Source organism: Salmo salar, chromosome ssa10, assembly GCF_905237065.1.
Source record: "Salmo salar chromosome ssa10, Ssal_v3.1, whole genome shotgun sequence".
Lineage (NCBI taxonomy): Eukaryota > Metazoa > Chordata > Actinopteri > Salmoniformes > Salmonidae > Salmo > Salmo salar.
Genome location: NC_059451.1, coordinates 118,247,003 through 118,267,617, shown reverse-complemented (window position 1 = coordinate 118,267,617; position 20,615 = coordinate 118,247,003). Strand labels below are relative to the sequence as shown.

The following is a 20,615-nucleotide window of genomic DNA, read 5'->3' as shown; positions in this document are numbered from 1 at the left end:
CTCTCTTGCTTTAACCTACATTTTTAAAGAAATGAAGTTGCTCAAAACTGTTCAACAATCTCTCTTTGACTCAACTACTCACCACATTTTCTGCACTGCTATCTAGCTGTAGCTTAAGCTTTCAGTATTATGCTTTCAGTATTATATTCATTCTCCGATCATTTAATGGGGTGTGTAATATTCATATGTGTAAACATACTGAATTATAATTGGATGCATTTTACCGCCATATCATACTGTGCTATGATTGGTTAAGACCACCCAGATGGTTAGGTCATGGTCAGTTGATCATGGTTGGAGATAAGTGAACATGCCAGTTGTAGCTAGCTAATAAAGAGCTACGTTAAGAAATATCCTGTAGTACTGCATTTTATTATTTTGTACAAAGCGTGCAAAACAAGACAGGGAGGACAGCTCTAATAGGTTGGAGGACATCCTCCGGAAGTTGTCAAGATTACTGTGGAAGGGGGTGAGAACCATGAGGCACCTAGGTTTTGTGTAGAAGTCAATGTACCCAGAGGAGGATGGAAACTAGCTGTCCTCCGTCTACACCATGGTGCTACCCTTCCAGAGTATGTGAGTGGAGCTGGAGCGGAGCGAGGAACGGAACGTTCCCAATTTGACTGGAGGATGGAGCGAGATTCCCAAAGGCTGGAGTGTCGGCCTTCTCGCCAGCTCCAATTTCGCTCCAGTAGAGCTCCAGTAGCGCTCACTTCACGAGCTCAGGGTACTTGTCCCAGCATGCATTTCTAGTCCACTTGTGTGCTGCTAATAGCCCCTTGCTTTAGCTACTGTCATGGAGTTCACTATATATTTTCATAAAGAAACTGATCAAATACACAAAGGTGCTAAATCAAGGTGACTTTCAAAGATGAGGACCAAGAGCAAAGGAGGGAGTGCAATGATTTAGTATCCACAACTAAAGAATCATTGTGGAATTTGAAAAGACACATATCCCTAAAGCATGCTACGTGCACACAGTGGTGTAAAGCACTTAAGTAAAAATACTTTAAAGTACTACTTAAGTAGTTTTGGGGGGGTATCTGTACTTTACTATTTATATTTTTGAGAACTTTTACTTTTACTTCACTACATTCCTAAAGAAAATAATGTACTTTTTACTCCATACATTTTCCCTGACACCCAAAAGTAGTCGTTACATTTTGAATGCTTAGTAGGACAGGAAAAGGGTCTAATTCACACACTTATCATGAGAATATCTCTGGTCATCTCTACTGCCTCTGATCTGGCAGACTCACTAAACACAAATACTTTGTAAATTATGTTGGAGTATTGAACTGTGCCCCTGGCTATCCGTAAATAAATAAAAAAAGAAAATTGTGTTGTCTGGTTTGCTTAATATAAGACATTTTAAATTATTTATACTTTTACTTTTGATACCTAAGTACATTTAAAACCAAATACTTTAAGGCTTTTACTCAAGTAGTATTTTACTGGGTGAATTTCACTTTTACTTGAGTAATTTTCTTTTAAGGTATTTACTTTTACTCAAGTATGAACATTTGGTATTTTTACACCACTGCATGCACACGCTAAAAGAAAGGAATGAGGTGGGTAGATAACTAAGTGTGTCATTGTAGCAAAGTATTTATAAACAAAAAATCTGATATTTTAAACATTTCTTTCATTTTTGTTATATTATATATACAATAGGCCATAATGAATTTTGTCCCAATAGGCCTGCCATATTCCCATGTTCAAGGAGCTTTCTGTTTTGATTGAGTTATTCTGCCTAAAAACCTTTAGGTCTACCTGGCGAGAGTGACCAAAAGGGTGTTTAGCATTCCCAGTGGCTCTGTAAGTGTAGAGGATATTCTCTGCTGCTGGCCGGCTCTCAAGGAACCATCGCATGAGCCTGAAGCCGCAGACTGGCCAAACTCATGTTTCTATAAATTAATTCTAAGGATTAATTTAAAGGCACTAATAAGTCATGTTTAATTTAATTTGGATTTAATTCTAAGTAAGTCACAGCCTATATGCACAATTTATAGACTTTAATGATTTAACACAGCGAAATGTTGTCTAAATGCTGAGCGCTTTATGTCCCTTCAAGCCTATTGTGTCGCACTCGCAAATGCTTCACAATGTATTTCTTTGTAGGCTATAGCCTTGAAATAATTGAAATAATATAACCTAAATAATTCATTTTCGTTCCTTCTTAGGCTCTTGACCTATTTAGACTGTTTATATGCTGTTTAATATGACATGTAGCCAGTGGCGATTTTAGCCTGTAAATCTTGGTGGGGCCCAAAAATATATAATAATGTGATGCATGCCAGCAAAGCCACAACACAAACACAACACAAACACAACAGCAACACTACACTACACTAAACAATACATTAATTCCACTATAACGGCGACAGAAGTCAGAACATGGGCCATTCTTACAGTATTATCCATGTACACCAAGTCAGAACCGCAGGATAAATAAAGGGGGTAGATAAGCAGACAATGAAAGCTCTTATAATATTAAATGATTACATTTCTCTTAAACAGGTTATAGGCTTCATGTGCACCACCAAGTCCAAACAGTAGACTAAGTAATGAGGGGGGAAAGGGACCAAATGATTAGGGTGAGGCACATGGGCTACTAACAGCTTACTACACAACATACACTTAGTATTACTTTCTTGGCTACAATATATATATATATATATATATATATATATATATATATATATATATATATCCCTGGCATATTACATAATATATGCAACAGCATACAATACATTTTTGGACTAAACTTGAGGTGCTCACTTGAACAGGAAGTGGCGCGGCGGTCCTTCTTGTTGGCTCTAGAAAGAGGCCCGGGTTCCCGACTTGGAATTCCGAGTTGGATGACTGTTAGAATTTTTTTCCCGTATTTTCCCAGTAGTCTTGAACTCACTGAAGTCTTGAGATTTCCCAGTTCCGAGTTTCCTGTTGCTTTGAACGCGGCTGAACACACGGAGCACGATGACATAAGGAAATCATCTCTGCATGTCTGTCAGACATATCAGTGTGGATGACGGATCACCAGCTCAAGCTGAACCTCGGCAAGACGGAGCTGCTCTTCCTCCCGGGGAAGGACTGCCCGTTCCATGATCTCGCCATCACGGTTGACAACTCCCTTGTGTCCTCCTCCCAGAGTGCTAAGAACCTTGGCGTGATCCTGGACAACACCCTGTCGTTCTCCACTAACATCAAGGCGGTGACCCGATCCTGTAGGTTCATGCTCCACAACATTCGCAGAGTACGACCCTGCCTCACACAGGAAGCGGCGCAGGTCCTAATCCAGGCACTTGTCATCTCCCGTCTGGATTACTGCAACTCGCTGTTGGCTGGGCTCCCTGCCTGTGCCATTAAACCCCTACAACTCATCCAGAACGCCGCAGCCCGTCTGGTGTTCAACCTTCCCAAGTTCTCTCACGTCACCCCGCTCCTCCGCTCTCTCCACTGGCTTCCAGTTGAAGCTTGCATCCGCTACAAGACCATGGTGATTGCCTACGGAGCTGTGAAGGGAACGGCACCTCCGTACCTTCAGGCTCTGATCAGGCCCTACACCCAAACAAGGGCACTGCGTTCATCCACCACTGGCCTGCTGGCCCCCCTACCTCTGAGGAAGCACAGTTCCCGCTCAGCCCAGTCAAAACTGTTCGCTGCTCTGGCACCCCAATGGTGGAACAAGCTCCCTCACGACGCCAGGACAGCGGAGTCAATCACCACCTTCCGGAGACACCTGAAACCCCACCTCTTTAAGGAATACCTAGGATAGGATAAAGTAATCCTTCTAACCCCCCCCCTTAAAAGATTTAGATGCACTATTGTAAAGTGGTTGTTCCACTGGATATCATAAGGTGAATGCACCATTTTGTAAGTCGCTCTGGATAAGAGCGTCTGCTAAATGACTTAAATGTAAATGTAAATGAAATCCTGGCTGGCCAAACCGTAACCTGGACGACGCTGGGCCAATTGTGCGTGGTTCAATGGGTCTCCCGGTCACGGCCGGCTGGCTGTGACACAGCCTGGGATCAAACCTGAGGCTTACTGCCTTTTAAAAAACATAGCTGATATGGCTGACTTACTTAAACAAATGTGGTTTCTACTGACAATTGAGATGTACAAACTCATTATTGCACTCATTATTGAAATTGTGATTTTCAAGTTGTTGCGTAATGTTTATGTCCAATGTCCGATGAGCACTGATACATTTTATCTATAATTTCTCTTTATATGACAAGGGTTGAAAAGGATTTGCCAGTAGATTGCTGACTTGATTCATGATGACTGCTTGTCTAGCTTGCTAGCTAAGATTTTGAAAGTATGATGTTGACAATCAATCCAATCAAAGCTACTGTAGATGATTTGACGTCATTTTATCTGTGGCCAATGACCTTGAGCCTTCTTGGATGGGCACTTCTAATATAAGTCTATGGCAGCATCCAATCATCGCGCAACTTGAGAACATAACCAACCCCTACGCTCCGTATTTTCCACTGGCTGCCCCCATCACCACAGAAAGCACTGAGCTAGGCTGAAACACCTGCATTTTGGACCTGCCTTACTCAAGAAAGCAAAAAAGAGACCATAGTTTGTATGCAGCTTTATTAACTCAATTTGTACATATTTTTTTACATTGTTTGCAAACTGATATGTGACACGTATTAATGCCAATATAACATGCAAAACAGGTACATCCTCCCAAAAATTGTCATTCTCATATCTGAATTTCCCCTTTTCGAATTTATCATCTGGTTCTATACTGTTATCTATCCACCAGAGATCTTGGTCAGCAGACTGGGTCATTAGTGTGTGTCATTACTATGTTCGTCATCAGAGTCATTACTGTGTTCGTCAGAGTCACATCCATCCATCCTCTCCTTATCAAACTCATTATGATCATGTTATTTACTGCTCATTTGGAAATGGCAAAGATGTGGTCTGAGTTATAAGTTGTTATGGTGGTGAAGATGATGGTGGAGATGATGGTTGTGGAGATGATGGTGGAGATGATGGTGGTGGAGATGATGGTGGAGATGAATGATGGTGGTGGAGATGGTGATGATGGTGGTGGTGGAGATGAATGATTGTGGTGGAGATGATGGTGGTTGTGGTGGTGGTGGAGATGAATGATTGTGGTGGAGATGGTGGTGGTGGAGATGATGGTGGAGATGAATGATGGTGGTGGAGCTGGTGGTGGTGGAGATGATGGTGATGGTGGTGATGATGGTGGTGGTGGTGGTTGTGATGGTGGTGGTGTTGGCGATGATGATGGTGGTGGAGATGATGGTGGTGGTTATGGTGATGGTGGTGATGATGGCGATGATGATGGTGGTGGAGATGAATGATGGTGGTGGAGATGAATGGTGATGATGATGGTGGAGATGATGGTGGTTATGGTGATGATGGTGGTGATGATGATGGTGGTTGTGGTGATGATGATGGTGGTGATGATGATGGTAGTGGTGGTGGAGATGATGGTGGTGGTTGTGGTGGTGGTGGAGATGACGGTGGTAATGATGATGATGGTGGTGGTGGAGATGATGGTGGTAATGATGATGATGACGGTGGTGGAGATGACGGTGGTAATGATGATGATGGTGGTGGTGGTGGAGATGACGGTGGTAATGATGATGATGATGGTGGTGGTGGAGATGACGGTGGTAATGATGATGATGATGGTGGTGGTGGAGATGACGGTGGTAATGATGATGATGACGGTGGTAATGATGATGATGATGACGGTGGTAATGATGATGATGGTGGTGGTACTATAAAAAGAGCCAGTTCATTCATGGAAGAAAAGTGATGTGTGAGCACCCCCTGGCAGTGAGGATGAGAATTACAGTACTTATGGATTAACAGGCCATTACATTACTAGTCATTTGAATAAGTCAAGTCATCAACCTATGTGTTGAGTAAAGGCCATTCATTCAGTATGATCTGGTCCAAGAATCAAGAGCTGTGGCATCCAGTGTACAGTAACACCAGATGTGCCCTATAGAAGCATCGGAAGGGTTATGGTGAATGGACAGTGAGCAATCTCAAACATATATATATATTTTTACACATCTGTTTGAAAACTGAGTACACAATTCAATTAAATTGGGGTTAACGTAGTTTCTCCTCTGTAGTTCTTCTGTGTGAAGCTGTTTCAATTAAGAAGGCGCTACACATATCTGTCTGTTGTTGATCATGTCTCTGTCCTGTTCTTTCACTACTTCCTCCTTGTATTTCTTCTTTCATCTTTAACACAGACGAGGGAATAATTATCTCCAGCGTGAAATTCACTGTGGACCTGAGTATAAGAGACCTAAACAGACCTTTAGTTCACATTTTTGTCATTTAGCAGATGCTCTTAATTAGGGTTAAGTGCCATGTTCAAGAGCACATTGACAGATTTTTCAATTGGTCAGCTCGGGGATTCAAGCAAGTGACCTTTTGGTTACTGGCCAAATCTCTTAACCGCTGGGCCACCTGCCGCCCGATTCTGTTTAGCAGCCTCATTCTTGGGTGGTCGACCCATTTCTAAGGTAACACATCGCACTAGGAAGATGGTTTTGCTCATTGTGAAATTGTGTATTGACATGGAGATCACTGGCTATTGAGTGAAATTAAAGAAAACTGAGTTGGCCCTCCTGCAATTAGCAAGCTAGCTCCTAAATCCTACCTCCTAGGACACCTCCTAAAGCCTACCTCCTAGGACACCTCTTAAAGCCTACCTCCTAGGACACCTCCTAAAGCCTACCTCCTAGGACACCTCCTAAAGCCTACCTCCTAGGACACCTCCTAAAGCCTACCTCCTAGGACACCTCCTAAAGCCTACCTCCTAGGACACCTCCTAAAGCCTACCTCCTAGGACACCTCCTAAAGCCTACCTCCTAGGATACCTCCTAAAGCCTACCTCCTAAAGGATACCTCCTAAAGCCTACCTCCTAGGATACCTCCTACAGCCTACCTCCTAAAGGATACCTCCTAAAGCCTACCTCCTAAAGGATACCTCCTAAAGTCTACCTCCTAGGATACCTCCTAAAGCCTTCCTCCTAGGATACCTCCTAAAGCCTACCTCCTAAAGGATACCTCCTAAAGTCTACCTCCTAGGATACCTCCTAAAGTCTACCTCCTAGGATACCTCATAAAGCCTTCCTCCTAGGATACCTCCTAAAGCCTACCTCCTAAAGCCTACCTCCTAAAGGATACCTCCTAAAGGCTAAAGACACATGCACAAACCAAAAGGTAAAAAAGGTGAATAAGATTGCAAGTTTAAACTTTTATTAATGATATAATAATACAATGATATTTTGTGCAACAGTTTGGTGGGGCGTGGACCTGTACATTATCAACAACAAAACTGCATAAACTCAACACCATGGCAACCTGCAAGCAGAACATCACATGACTTGTACTAGCCTGGGTCCCAGTCTGTTTGTACTCTATTGCCAACTCACTCACTGTCAGTGTCACAGAGCATAAACCGACTGGCACTCAGGCTACACCTGTATAGTTTGGCCAAGGTTGTGTCAAAGTGAAAACCGATAGATGTCATCAAGATATACCTACCATGTCATTAAATCCATATACACATAGTTTCCACTAGTATACATTTAAATGGTTGTACTGTATAAGACTACATATGTATATAAAGTGCAAAAAGAAATTAAAACACTTACAGTGAACGCTTGGCCCTGAAGTGCTGTTCGGATGAGTGTGCAAAACCTCCATGTGCCCAAATATAAGTCATCATCGACACACGGCCAGGTGGCTTGGCAAACAAACGGCTGATTCCTACTACAGGGCTGAGCCGATCCGTACTGAGACGGCCTGGTTACACATCCTCTACTGAACCATGCTAGAAAAGGACAATGTGAAAATAAAATATCCAAGCCAGAACGGTTCGGGTCAGCCCTACAACGTGAATCAGACAACAGGGTATCTGTGGTCATGTTCATTAGGACACAGAACGCAAAAACGTTTCAAAAACAGAAAATGAAAATGTCCCTCCCCGTGTTTCAGGGTAAATCAGGCCACAGATGGGCAATATGTATTACAAACTTTATATTGCCCTTCAAGCTCACAGCTAATATGATACAATGTATGAAAGGCTTTATCAACTGTGCAATATATGGAGCTGTAATTAATATGAACAACAAGCTGAGAAGAGAAGAAGATGCTTTTTTAAATTCCCTTTCTTTCTTTTTACAATAAAAAATATACATTTTGTATCACTGCTACTTGTTCCTTCACCGAGCTTAGCACCACTGGGTCTCAAGTAGGGTACAGTAATTCCAGTAACTCACAAAATTCCCAGGTTTTCCAGAAATCCTGGTTGGAATATGTTGGATTTCATGCATATTCTGGAAATCTTCCAACCGGGAATTCTGGAAATACAGGGATTTTTTTTAATTTATTTTTTTACAGTTACCAGAATTTTGCAACCCCTATCTCAAGGTTTCAAGCATCGAAATATGAAATTACCTGAACAAATATAAAACTGAGCCTTAGTTATAAAGGAATAATAAGGCATATCTGTATGTTATTTAAAATATAACAAAATATAAGCACTGTTAGTTACACTAGATTAGATGCTTTTTAATATATAGTTCATAGTTGTCGTTTTGTCTTAAAATGTGTGTAGTCCTGTCTATATGGTTATAAAAGCAAGTGTATTTCACATCACAGTTAAGTCTCATTGATTTGACAGGTAAGCAGAAAGAAAGATAGTAAATAGCCTGATTCCAGAACTGTTTTGTGCCTTCTTATGGTCCAATGACCATAGGAGCTGGATATACAGCAACAACAACAAAAACTGATCTGGAACCAGGCTAGAGAAATAGTGGGTTTGCCAGATTGGTCGGTCAGTTCACCTCTGACCTCTCCACGCCAAACACATGTCTGGAGGTCATAGTTCATCTAGGGCTGCTGGGACCCCTGAGGAGAAGAAGGAGAAGAGAGGTGAAGGTTAAACAGTGAAGTCATTACAACGGTTGTCACTATTTGTCAGTAGCTGGATTTTTGGCACAGCTGTCTCACCCACTACTCCTAGATGAGTTTGTACATGGCATCACATTGAGCTACAGAAAAACAGGAAGTGTATTTCAAAATACTTATCTCATCAAGTATTGCATCCAGAGAGGATTTTGCCATTAACAAATAAGGATGGATCAAAACATACTGTATTTATATATATATATATATATATATATCGCTATAACAGTGTCATGCATAAGAGTCCTTCCTTACTGAGTTGGTTCTCTTGCGTTTCCAGCAGTCAGGGTTGAGTCTCTTCTGCTCGTCGGCCAGAGCCTTGGCCTCCACGGTGTACATCCTTCTCTCCTCGTTCTTCATCTTCTTCCACTTCTCACCCAGGATCACGCTGATGGCTCTGTATAGGGATACAAGGACATACTTCTCAGCAATGTCATTTATACCATCATTCATTCATAATTCGTGTGTGTGTGTGTAACTATCAATACTGAAAACTGACAGTTTGTGTATTCTCTGAGACAACACACTTTTAAGGTCTAACATGTAAGAAGAATCGTGAGGCAGACAAGCTCTTTAGGTACCGGCGATGTAATCCTGCCTGTGGCTCTCGTGGTCTACTCAAAAGACATTCCTACCATAGAACTCCTTCCATTTTCTAAACAGCGTATCAGAACAGTACAGACAGTACTACTGACACACACACACACACACACACACACACACACACACACACACACACACACACACACACTTTAATGGCAGGAGACATTCTAAAGCTATCTAGAATTTACTCTGGGCAGAAAGTCATTTTCTGCACACGCACGCACACACACGCACGTTTGTTCCTCCTACTCACCTGTTATCCTTCCCAGGGTACATCTGTGTGTACTCCATCCTGTACTTCTTAGCGAAGAGCATGAAGGCGTTCATTGGCCGTTTGCATTTGGTGGGTGTGGCCCCGCCGGGGGCCGTCCCTGAGGTATTGCTCCTGTTTGATTTGCTGGCAGAGGAGGAGTGGGGGGAGCCGGAGAGTTTCTCTGGGTCGGGGGAGACAGCGCCACTACTGGACTGGGAGGTCCTACGCTGTCTGGCCATGCTGCTCAGAACATACACAGCTGACGAGTCCAGAGGGGTGAAATCATAACTGGGGAGAGAGAGAGAGACACAGACAGAGACCCCACAGAGCCCCAGGACAGCAACACCATTAGACCCAACCAAATCATGAGAAAACAAAAGAGATAATTACTTGACACATTGGAAAGAATTAACAAAAAAACAGAGCAAACTAGAATGCTATTTGGCCCTAAACAGAGAGTACACAGTGGCAGAATACTTGACCACTGTGACTGACCCGAACTTAAGGAAAGCTTTGACTATGTACAGACTCAGTGAGCATAGCCTTGCTATTGAGAAAGGCCGCCGTAGGCAGACATGGCTCTCAAGAGAAGACAGGCTATGTGCACACTGCCCACAAAATAAGGTGGAAACTGAGCTGCACTTCCTAACCTCCTGCCAAATGTATGACCATTTTAGAGACACACATTTCCCCCAGATTACACAGATCTTGATAAACTCCCATATCTACTGGGTGAAATACCACAGTGTGCCATCACAGCAGCAAGATTTGTGACCTGTTGCCACAAGAAAAGGTCAACCAGTGAAGAACAAACACCATTGTAAATACAACCCATATTTATGTTTATCTATTTTCCCTTTTGCACTTTAACTATTTGCACATCGTTACAACACTGTATATATAAATAATATGACATCTGAAATGGAAGTTTTGTGAGTGTAATGTTGACTGTTAATTTTTATTGTTTATTTCACTTTTATTGTTTATTATCTACTTCACTTGCTTTGGCAATGTTAATGTATGTTTCTCATGCCAATAAAGCCCTTAAATTGACTTGAATTGACAGAGAGAGAGAGAGAGAGAGAGAGAGGAGATGAATACATTTGAAATATTGTAAAGTGGTTGTTCCACTGGATATCATAAGGTGAATGCACCAATTTGTAGGTCGCTCTGGATAAGAGCGTCTGCTAAATGACGTAAATGTAAATGTAAATCATTACACCATACATCTACAGAGTCAGACTGTGGCTTGACATTTTGTGAATAAACTAAAAGCACATGGGACCATATAGCAGATGTTCAACAGTGATATATTATTATGTACCTCCTGAAGGTGTCCAAGACATCAGAGTCATCACAGTTGATGGTGTCCCTGTGTCCCGGGGGAAGACACAGGTCCCCAACCTGAATCTCATAGCAGGGAATACCATGCTGCACCACTGTCAGGCTGGGGTAGAACGAGGACCAACCTGGGACAGGAAGAAATATGTTAACTAGCAGGGAATACTTCTTCCTAGGATCCCCTACTAATTAACATCTTCATATCTCTTCCTGTCCCAGCCTGACAGTGGTGCAGCATGGGACATGAAGAAGTATGAAGATGTTAACATACATAGAAATACATAGACCAAGATGTGAACCTGTCCAAGATGTGAACCTGTCCAAGACGTGAATCTGGGCTGTTCTATAAGGCATGTCATGCAGTTTCAAAGATTATTCTACCAATAGGCCTATCCGCTTCCATGGAAAATCAGGCAAGAACTGAACATTTCCTTAATCAATCTCTTATGACAGAACTTTCGTACTTCAGACCAACAGTGCCTGCATGCAGTTCCAGTACACCATGTTCCCTTAAATGATTCAGTTATTTTGTTTACATTGGAAAGACATTTTGTTTACCTTTGTTTTTCACAAAGAAGGGGTGATCAAATCTGCACTCTGCCGTTAACAGGCCTTCTTCTGGCGAGCCTGGGTCAAAGGTGAGTTTAAGGACGGCCTGGCCGTAGGACACATTGTCCTCATGGGCCACTAACTTCAGACCTTCAGAACCGTAACTCTGTAAACCAATCAACAACCGGACAGAGAGAGTTGTCACAGAGGAAGCCCAGCCAATCATATCAGATCTGAAGATTAGCAGGGTGTGTTCATAACGCATCAAACAGAGGCGAAAAAAAACAGTGAGGGACTAGCTGGACGTTTAGCTACCTTGAGGGAGGTGAACGACGTCATTCTCTCATCATCTGACTCGTCATCAGAGTCCCCCAGGTCTTCAGCCTCCTGCCACTCCTTGTTAGAGCCCCTGTGGAACCGCAGCCGGGTGCCTGGATAGGAAGATAAGAATCAGTAAAACATTCAGTTACAACTGGCAGAGTAAAAGAGAGACAGAGACAGACAGAGAGAGAGAGAGAGAGAGAGAGAGAGAGAGAGAGATACAGAGAGAGAGAGCAAGACAGAGAGAGAGAGAGAGAGAGAGATACAGAGAGAGACAGAGAGAGAGATACAGAGAGAGAAAGAGAGAGATACACAGAGAGAGAGATACAGAGAGCGAGATACAGAGAGAGAGATACAGAGAGAGAGAGACAGAGAGAGATACAGAGAGAGACAGAGAGAGATACAGAGAGAGAGAAAGAGAGAGAGATACAGAGAGAGAAAGAGAGAGAGATACAGAGAGAGAGATACAGAGAGAGAGAGAGAGAGAGAGAGAGAGAGAGAGAGATACAGAGAGAGACAGAGAGAGAGATACAGAGAGAGAGAAAGAGAGAGAGATACAGAGAGATACAGAGAGAGAGATACAGAGAGAGAGATACAGAGAGAGAGATACAGAGAGAGAGATACAGAGAGAGAGACAGAGAGAGATACAGAGAGAGAGATACAGAGAGAGAGAGAGAGAGAGAGAGAGAGAGAGAGAGAGAGAGAGAGATACAGAGAGAGACAGAGAGAGAGATACAGAGAGAGAGAAAGAGAGAGAGATACAGAGAGATACAGAGAGAGAAAGAGAGAGAGATACAGAGAGAGAGATACAGAGAGAGAGATACAGAGAGAGAGACAGAGAGAGATACAGAGAGAGATACAGAGAGAGAGATACAGAGAGAGAGATACAGAGAGAGACAGAGAGAGATACAGAGAGAGAGATACAGAGAGAGAGATACAGAGAGAGAGAGAGATACAGAGAGAGAGATACAGAGAGAGAGATACAGAGAGAGAGAGAGATACAGAGAGAGAGATACAGAGAGAGAGATACAGAGAGACAGAGAGAGACAGAGAGAGAGATACAGAGAGAGAGATACAGAGAGAGAGATACAGAGAGAGAGATACAGAGAGACAGAGAGAGACAGAGAGAGAGATACAGAGAGAGAGATACAGAGAGAGAGATACAGAGAGAGAGATACAGAGAGAGAGACAGAGAGAGAGATACAGAGAGAGAGATACAGAGAGAGATACAGAGAGAGAGATACAGAGAGAGAGAGACAGAGAGAGATACAGAGAGAGAGATACAGAGAGAGAGATACAGAGAGAGAGACAGAGAGAGAGACAGAGAGAGACGGAGCGACAGAGCGAGACAGAGACAGAGACTTTATTCTTTAGGAACTTCTGTGAGTGTGATGTTTACTGTTAATTCGTATTGTTTATTTCACTTCTGTTTATTATCTACTTCACATTGTCACGGCACTAGCCCTTTCAGTGAATCGGCTAGCAGAGATGTGAACAACCCTCCTCCCCTCTGCAGTTTTATGACTTCACAACCACGTCATCCATTCCTTACAGAGACTCTTGTCTCCCTGACCATGCAGTACGGGAGAGAGAGGGTCACAGTAGAACAAAGGAACATTCCCGCCAAATACTCCTACCTCCCCAAATTGGAGGATTAAATATTGTTCCTAATTTAGAGAACGTGGAAACGGTCAGTGGAGAAGCCAGCTATGACCCGGTCTGTTTTGTTTCATGTTTGTGACCTCAAGGAAAGACAAAAAAAGCCACATTACACTAACTCTGTTTATACAGGTTCCTCAGTTATGAGACTTGCATCTGAATGTTGGGAAAAAAATTGCCAAAGTATTAAGAATACTTTTGAAAAGATAATGTGATTTAGTCTTCTAAAATTAAAAGTGTATTGTCTTATGGTAACGTGTGCCCAGTCAGTGGCCCCACCCAAGTGAATAGACATTAGAAATGAAGAGTATAAACCTCATTTCATTGTGGCATAGTTTTCAAAAATCTATCAGAAATATTTTACAAACCCTTTTCCACTCTAGAATAAAAGCCCCTGGGACGAAAAGTCACCTCAGTTCCAAATACCGTGAGGACTTGTCCTCACGTTTAAAAAGGTCTAATTCTAATTTCAACTCTACAGGCCAGAAAACATGAGAGCTTACGCCACACGTGAAATGGTATGAACTCTGAAATACTGATCACTCAAGAAGAAGTGAGTCGTAGATTACAGCCTAACAGACTGCAGCTGGAAAGGTAGCAAATCTAGTAAGAACATTGACCGACGCAGAAAACCACATCATCTCACTCCGCGACGACCCGGAAGAATCTACAAAGGACAATGGTGACCTCAACTGGGCAAACCAGAGCCTCACACCACCAGCTGAACTATTGAAGCCAGCTTCACGTAAATACAATGCATTACCTTTCTCAGAACGAGCGATCGTTAGTGGCATATTTATTTATGCGAGAATAGCTTCCCATGTCCGACAGAGTTCACATTACAAACTTGCTTTGGCAATGTAAACATGTTTCCTATGCCAATAAAGCCCCTTGAATTGAATTGAGGGCGAGAGAGGGGAACGTGGGGGGAGACAAAAAGACAGAGAGAGACAGCTGGACCTACACGATGTGAAAGATACAGACTGAGACAGAGACTTTTGATGCTCTTTATTGAGCCATCCTCACTTACAACACAGAGAAGAAGTACAAACAGACTGCTACTATACTGACCTGATTAGGTTAGCAACTAACACGGAGGAAACAGGATCATTTAGACAACAGAGTAAACACAGGCTTAACAGGATCTGTGTCAGTTTTCTGTTGCCTGATCCAGTCCTGACTACACAGGCACTTGTTATCTAGGTTTTCTCCACAAGTAAAAGGTAAAAGTACTCAAGGCCATAATTGTAGGAAAAGCTCATCCTTTCTGTGTGTACATGTGTGGGTACGTGTGTGTCCATACCTTTCAGGAAGCAGTGCCAGGCTGTAGAGGGCCAGGAGTGTGACCAGCCCATGTCCTCATCATCAGAGAAGGAGGCCATAGAGAAAATACCAGACTCTGACTCACTGCTGGCCTGAATGGGTAATGTTCAAACAGATAGAAACATATTACAAAACAGTTGGAATTGTACATGTTATCAACAGCAGTGTTGTGGCAATGTTATAAAGCAGTTGAATTGTACTTTTTGAATTTAACAACCCCATGCAGAGCTAGGCTACATTTCATTTAGATCCAGTCAGTTCATGAAGTCAACTGAAAAATCATCAATGAAGTTCAAGTACATTGAGAAAAAAATGGAACTGGGAGGTCAGTTTTCTTCCTGAACTAACTAGTCTTGTGAAACCAGATTGACCGCTGTGCTCACGTGGCTGAACTGAAATGGAATTCACCACAACCCTGATGCTCATCCATAACCTCATAGTAGCCAATCACTAGGTCTACAGGAGTGGAGGGTGATAAGGTACACAGTAAACCCAATGACCTACAGGAAGTGAAAGGTTAAAAGGTCATACCCGGACACGTCTGCTGCGTTCCCTGAGGTGACCTCTAGAGGGGCTGGGTGCACTGCTGGCCAGGGGGGGACGGGCGTAGGAATGTAAACTACGATTGGTGGAAAAGATGTGCACAGGAGATGACCTGAGGAGAGGAATACAGAGAAAGACATATCAATAATTTCTTCATAATTTGGTTTTGTATTTTAATGTGTGTGTGTGTGTGTGTGTGTGTGTGTGTGTGTGTGTGTGTGTGTGTGTGTGTGTGTGTGTGTGTGTGTGTGTCGTGAGCACGTCCTTGCGTGTGCGATTTCAACACCGATACACAACAGACCTCTCGATAGGAGCAGCTTCCTGCAGCAGGGGGCTCTGAGGGCTGGTAGCGATGATAGCCAGCTCAGTCAGCCAGTTGGTATGAGGGGAACCAGCTATACACTCCTGACGGGACACACCAGCCCCCACATGGAACAGGACTGGAGAGGACGGGCTCTCGTCCAACTCATGCAGCTCTGGCAGGTCATCTGGTTGGTAGGGAGAGACAAGATTGTTGATCAGTTCTACAGTACAGAGAACAACAATACATGTATTTCATATCTCTGTGACAGTGTACATTTTTCAATGGTAACTAAGACTTTATTATGTAATAAGCTGGTAGGCTATATATATATATATATTGTAATTTATCATTGTGTCTCCCGTGTTTACACGGGATATATATATACATATATATACATACATATATATATATATATATATATATATATACACACACACACACACACACACACACACACACACACACACACACACACACACCACGTGGCACAGTGGTCTAAGACACAGCATCTCAGTGCCTGAGGTGTCACTACAGACACCCTGGTTCGATTCAGGCTGTAACACAAACGGCCATGATTGGGAGTCCCATAGGGCGGTGCACAATTGGCCCAGCGTTGCCCAAGTTTGGCCAGTGTGGGTCATCATTGTAAATAACAATTTGTTCTTAACTGACTTGCCTAGTTAAATAAAGGTTACATTTAAAAAAAAAAAAAAGTTAATATATATATTTTTACAAAGGCATATTACATGGCTACTACATTAGAACAGATATTTACCATACTCCATGGGAGTGGGGGGACAGTCATGTGAGGAGGGCAGAGCCTTCAGATGATCAAATGAGTCCTCCATTCTACTAGCATCCATCTGTGGTTCCTCTACTCGTTCAGTCAAAACTCACCACAACATATTACACCATGTCTCGCTGAACTGTAAACACGGGAGACACAATGATAAATTACAATATCACAATCTGACCAAAACAGGCATGCGTGTAAAATATACAAAATGGGGAAAACATACGCTTACATTATTTGTCTTTTTAATTAGGTGCCTATTTAAACGCTAGGCTTATATAGTGTATATTTGCATTGAATATTTATAGGAGATGAATCAAAGAAAATGCATTGGTTAAATGTTTATATATTTCTACTGCAACATTCATGGCATATGGTCATACAATTTTTTTTATCTAATTTGCAGGCAAAATAATTTAATTGGGGATGATTTCAATAATAAAGTCCATTGTCTGCGTGGACTACATAAAGAGCTGTCATGTGACCCATATGCATGCAGCAATGGCATGCAGTCCCGGCTTGTTTATAAACTTTGGTAAGTTCGCGCATGCGCAACAGAGCTCATTCATTCATAACTGCGTAACAATTGTCAATAACACTTATGTTGTGTAATGTTTGTACGGACGTATCATTCGGACAAAAAACACTGTCACAATTAATAGTTTAAATAGATTTGTGATGGAATTGAAACGTTAACAATTACAACGTCATTTGAATTATGTAACTGCTAGCGTTACATTTGTATCACATAGAAGGTGCTGAAGACTTTACAAAGACGCTTTCTGCTACATCGTCACCTTAGCTAGAAATGGCTAAATGGTACTTAGCCAATTTGTAATTGTTATTGTTTAGACCTAAATTGTCTATCCTATTTGTAACGTTGAGACTAGATCTAGCATGCGAATGAATGGCCCGATCACAAATAATGCGCGATATATTTATTGACATTTTGATTCCTGGAAAACTATCTAGATGACACTTTGAAATGTGAAAACAGATCGTTGTCCAATGTACTTTCATTGTAAACGGTGTCTCTCTTGCTGTTTTGAGCACTGTCAAGAGGGGCTTTGCCTGCCTGACAGCTAACGTTAGCTAGAAAGGAACAAGCTCACTTGTAAACAAAAGAATGTCAACAAGTTCAGACACGACAACGCTCTCGCCCCAGTGTACGAAATTATCAAATGAATGAAGCGAAAACGATACAAGATGTAAGTTCGATTTTTTTTTAAACCAAAACCATTTTTTTCCTCCACATTAGTCTCTCTACTTTGGAAGTGGTCTGTTTTTGTTTGTTTAGTTTTTTTTTGTCACTATCTTGACGAATAGCTAACAAGCTGTTAGCCTAGCATGCTAATGTTACAACCAAAACAACAAACGTCACAATGAAAAAAATGTGTGTAGAATAAGTTGTCATTCGACATCGAACGGTTGAATGAAAACCGTTAATTTACACAAAACGACATGCGCCGAATAAATTACATTACACTGCTTATTTTTCTAGATGAGTTAGTCTTTTGTTTCTGAGAAATCTATTAACTCACCAAACATGTCGCCATCAAGTAACTCTCTGGCAATTACTGAAGGGGTGGGAACGAATACTTCCAAACACGGTCACCTATTGGAAGATAATAACGTCAGTAAAGCGAATCTCTAGTCGTGATTGGTGAGTTCTTGAGGGTACTGTAAATGGGCATGGTTTGGTTTGTTGATCAAACGCCCATTGGCTGAATGTGTACGTCCGTTATTTCACAGGAACAGCTCATTGGTCATAACAAGTAGAAGACGAGATATTCCTTTGTTATTGAAACTCGCATCAATCCCTTATATTATACTTGTCGAATAACAATGTAATATCAACGTTGTCTGAGTTCATTTGACAAAGCCTTGTCCATGTTATAGTGGAGAGATCCAAATAATAAATATTTACATTATTACATGGTCAGGTACAGATAATTACAGTTACATAATGTGACATACTGTACAACTGAACAGTTTTACATTATGTAACAATTCATCACAATCAACCGCAGTACACACTGTACCTACCTAGACTTGTCCATGTAAAGTGGGACCCAGTTGTGCACCCGTTGATGCTCACCATAGCAGTTGCAACACACAGATGCAACATATAGATGCATAATAATAGAGATTTTCATTATCAATATTTTCACCTTGAGTGAAGTTAGTGTCTAAAGGAAATAAGCGTAGCAGCTTCTTAATACAAAACTGTTCTTTATTGTAATGAAAAGTGAGATATAACCAACAACAGCCAATAATACTGGATTTCCTCCTCAGATATATCCACAGTTCCAGTCTGTTGTGAACCTTATTCACAAAACCGCACTGCCAAAAAAATTCATTGTATAATACCTCCTGTATAAGCCAAGTTACATTTTGTTACATTTTGTTCACAGACTAAGGGAACCAAAAACACAATGGAAAGCAAACAATGGAAAATTCAACCACTGGAGGTTGCTATTGAGAAAGAGAGAGAGGGGGAGAGGTTGGTATTGAGAGAGAGAGAAAGAGAGAGAGAAGTTGCTATTGAGAGAGAGAGAGAGCAAGAGAGAGAGGTTGCTATTAAGAGAGAGAGAGAGGGAGAGAGAAGTTGCTATTGAGAGATAGAAGGGTTGCTATTGAGAGAGCAGGGGTCAATTGTGAACTACTTCTTAAAGGTACAGGTTGTTTGTAATTTATCATGTAGAGGTAGACAGCAATACATAAAATAATGCCTGTGTCGCGAATGGCACCCAATTCCCTATATAGTGCACTACCTTTGATCAGGGCCCATAGTAGGGAATAGGATGACATTTGGGAAACACATTATCAATATCCTTTGACGTCATTGCTAAAACTTCATATTATTATGTTTCACTGGCACATGAGAACAGTTGAATTTAATATTTAAAAATGTACATTTAAGATGAGAAACACATGGAAATAGACTACATGGCAAAAAGTACGTGGACACCTGCTTGTCGAACATCTCATTCCAAAATCATGGGCATTAATATGGACTTGGTCCCCCCTTTGCTGCTATAATAGCCTCCACTCTTCTGGGAAGGCTTTCCACTAGATGTTGGAACATTGCTGTGGGGACTAGCTTCCATTCAGCCACAAGAGCATTAATGAGGTCGGGCACTGATGTTGGGCGATTAGGCCTGGCTCGCAGTTGTCGTTCCAATTAATCCCAAAGGTGTTCGATGGAGTTGAGGTCAGGGCTCTGTGCAGACCAGTCAAGTTCTTCCACACCGATCTTGACAAACCATTTCTGTATGGACCTCGCTTTGTGCACGGGAGTATTGTCATGCTGAAACAGGAAAGGGCCTTCCCAAAACTGTTGCCACAAAGTTGGAAGTACAGAATCGTCTAGAATGTCATTGTCATGCTGTAACGTTAAGATTTCCCTTCACTGGAACTAAGGGGCCTTTCCCGAACCATGAAAAACAGCCCCAGACCATTATTCCTCCTCCACCAAACTTTAACGTTGCCACTATGCATTTGGATAGGTAGTGTTCTCCTGGCATCCGCCAAACCCAGATTAGTCTGTCAGATTGCCAGATGGTGAAGCGCGATTCATCACTCCAGAGAACGAGTTTCCACTGCACCAGAATCCAATGGCGGTGAGCTTTTACACTCCAGCCAACACTTGGCATTGCGCATTGTGATCTTAGGCTTGTGTACGGCTGCTCGGTGATGGAAACCCATTTCCTGAAGCTCCCAACGAACAGTTCTTGTGCTTCCGTTTCTTCCAGAGGTAATTTGTCACATGGTAGTGAGTGTTGCAAATGAGGACAGACGATTTTTACATGCTACGAGCTTCAGCACTCGGTGGTCCCGTTCTGTGAGCTTGTGTGGCCTACCACTTCGCGGCTGAGCCCTTATTGCTCCTAGACGTTTCCACTTCACAATAACAGCACTTACAGTTGACCGGGGCA

At 42.2% G+C, this 20,615-nt stretch overlaps 1 protein-coding gene across 1 annotated transcript; it reads right to left on the bottom strand.

Annotated features, from left to right (window-relative positions):
* Positions 1 to 7,253: 7,253 nt before the first annotated feature.
* On the bottom strand, positions 7,254 to 18,315 carry LOC106561703 (HMG box-containing protein 1). Its single transcript, XM_045688499.1, has 11 exons — positions 18,219 to 18,315; positions 16,660 to 16,810; positions 15,882 to 16,068; positions 15,569 to 15,692; positions 15,018 to 15,129; positions 12,050 to 12,165; positions 11,744 to 11,900; positions 11,169 to 11,313; positions 9,845 to 10,132; positions 9,244 to 9,385; positions 7,254 to 8,931 (listed from the first exon to the last, which is right to left on the bottom strand). Exons 2-11 carry the CDS (start codon positions 16,745 to 16,747, stop codon positions 8,914 to 8,916), a joined length of 1,377 nt encoding a protein of 458 aa, XP_045544455.1. The 5' UTR covers positions 16,748 to 16,810; positions 18,219 to 18,315; the 3' UTR covers positions 7,254 to 8,913.
* Between the last annotated feature and the right edge of the window lie 2,300 nt (positions 18,316 to 20,615).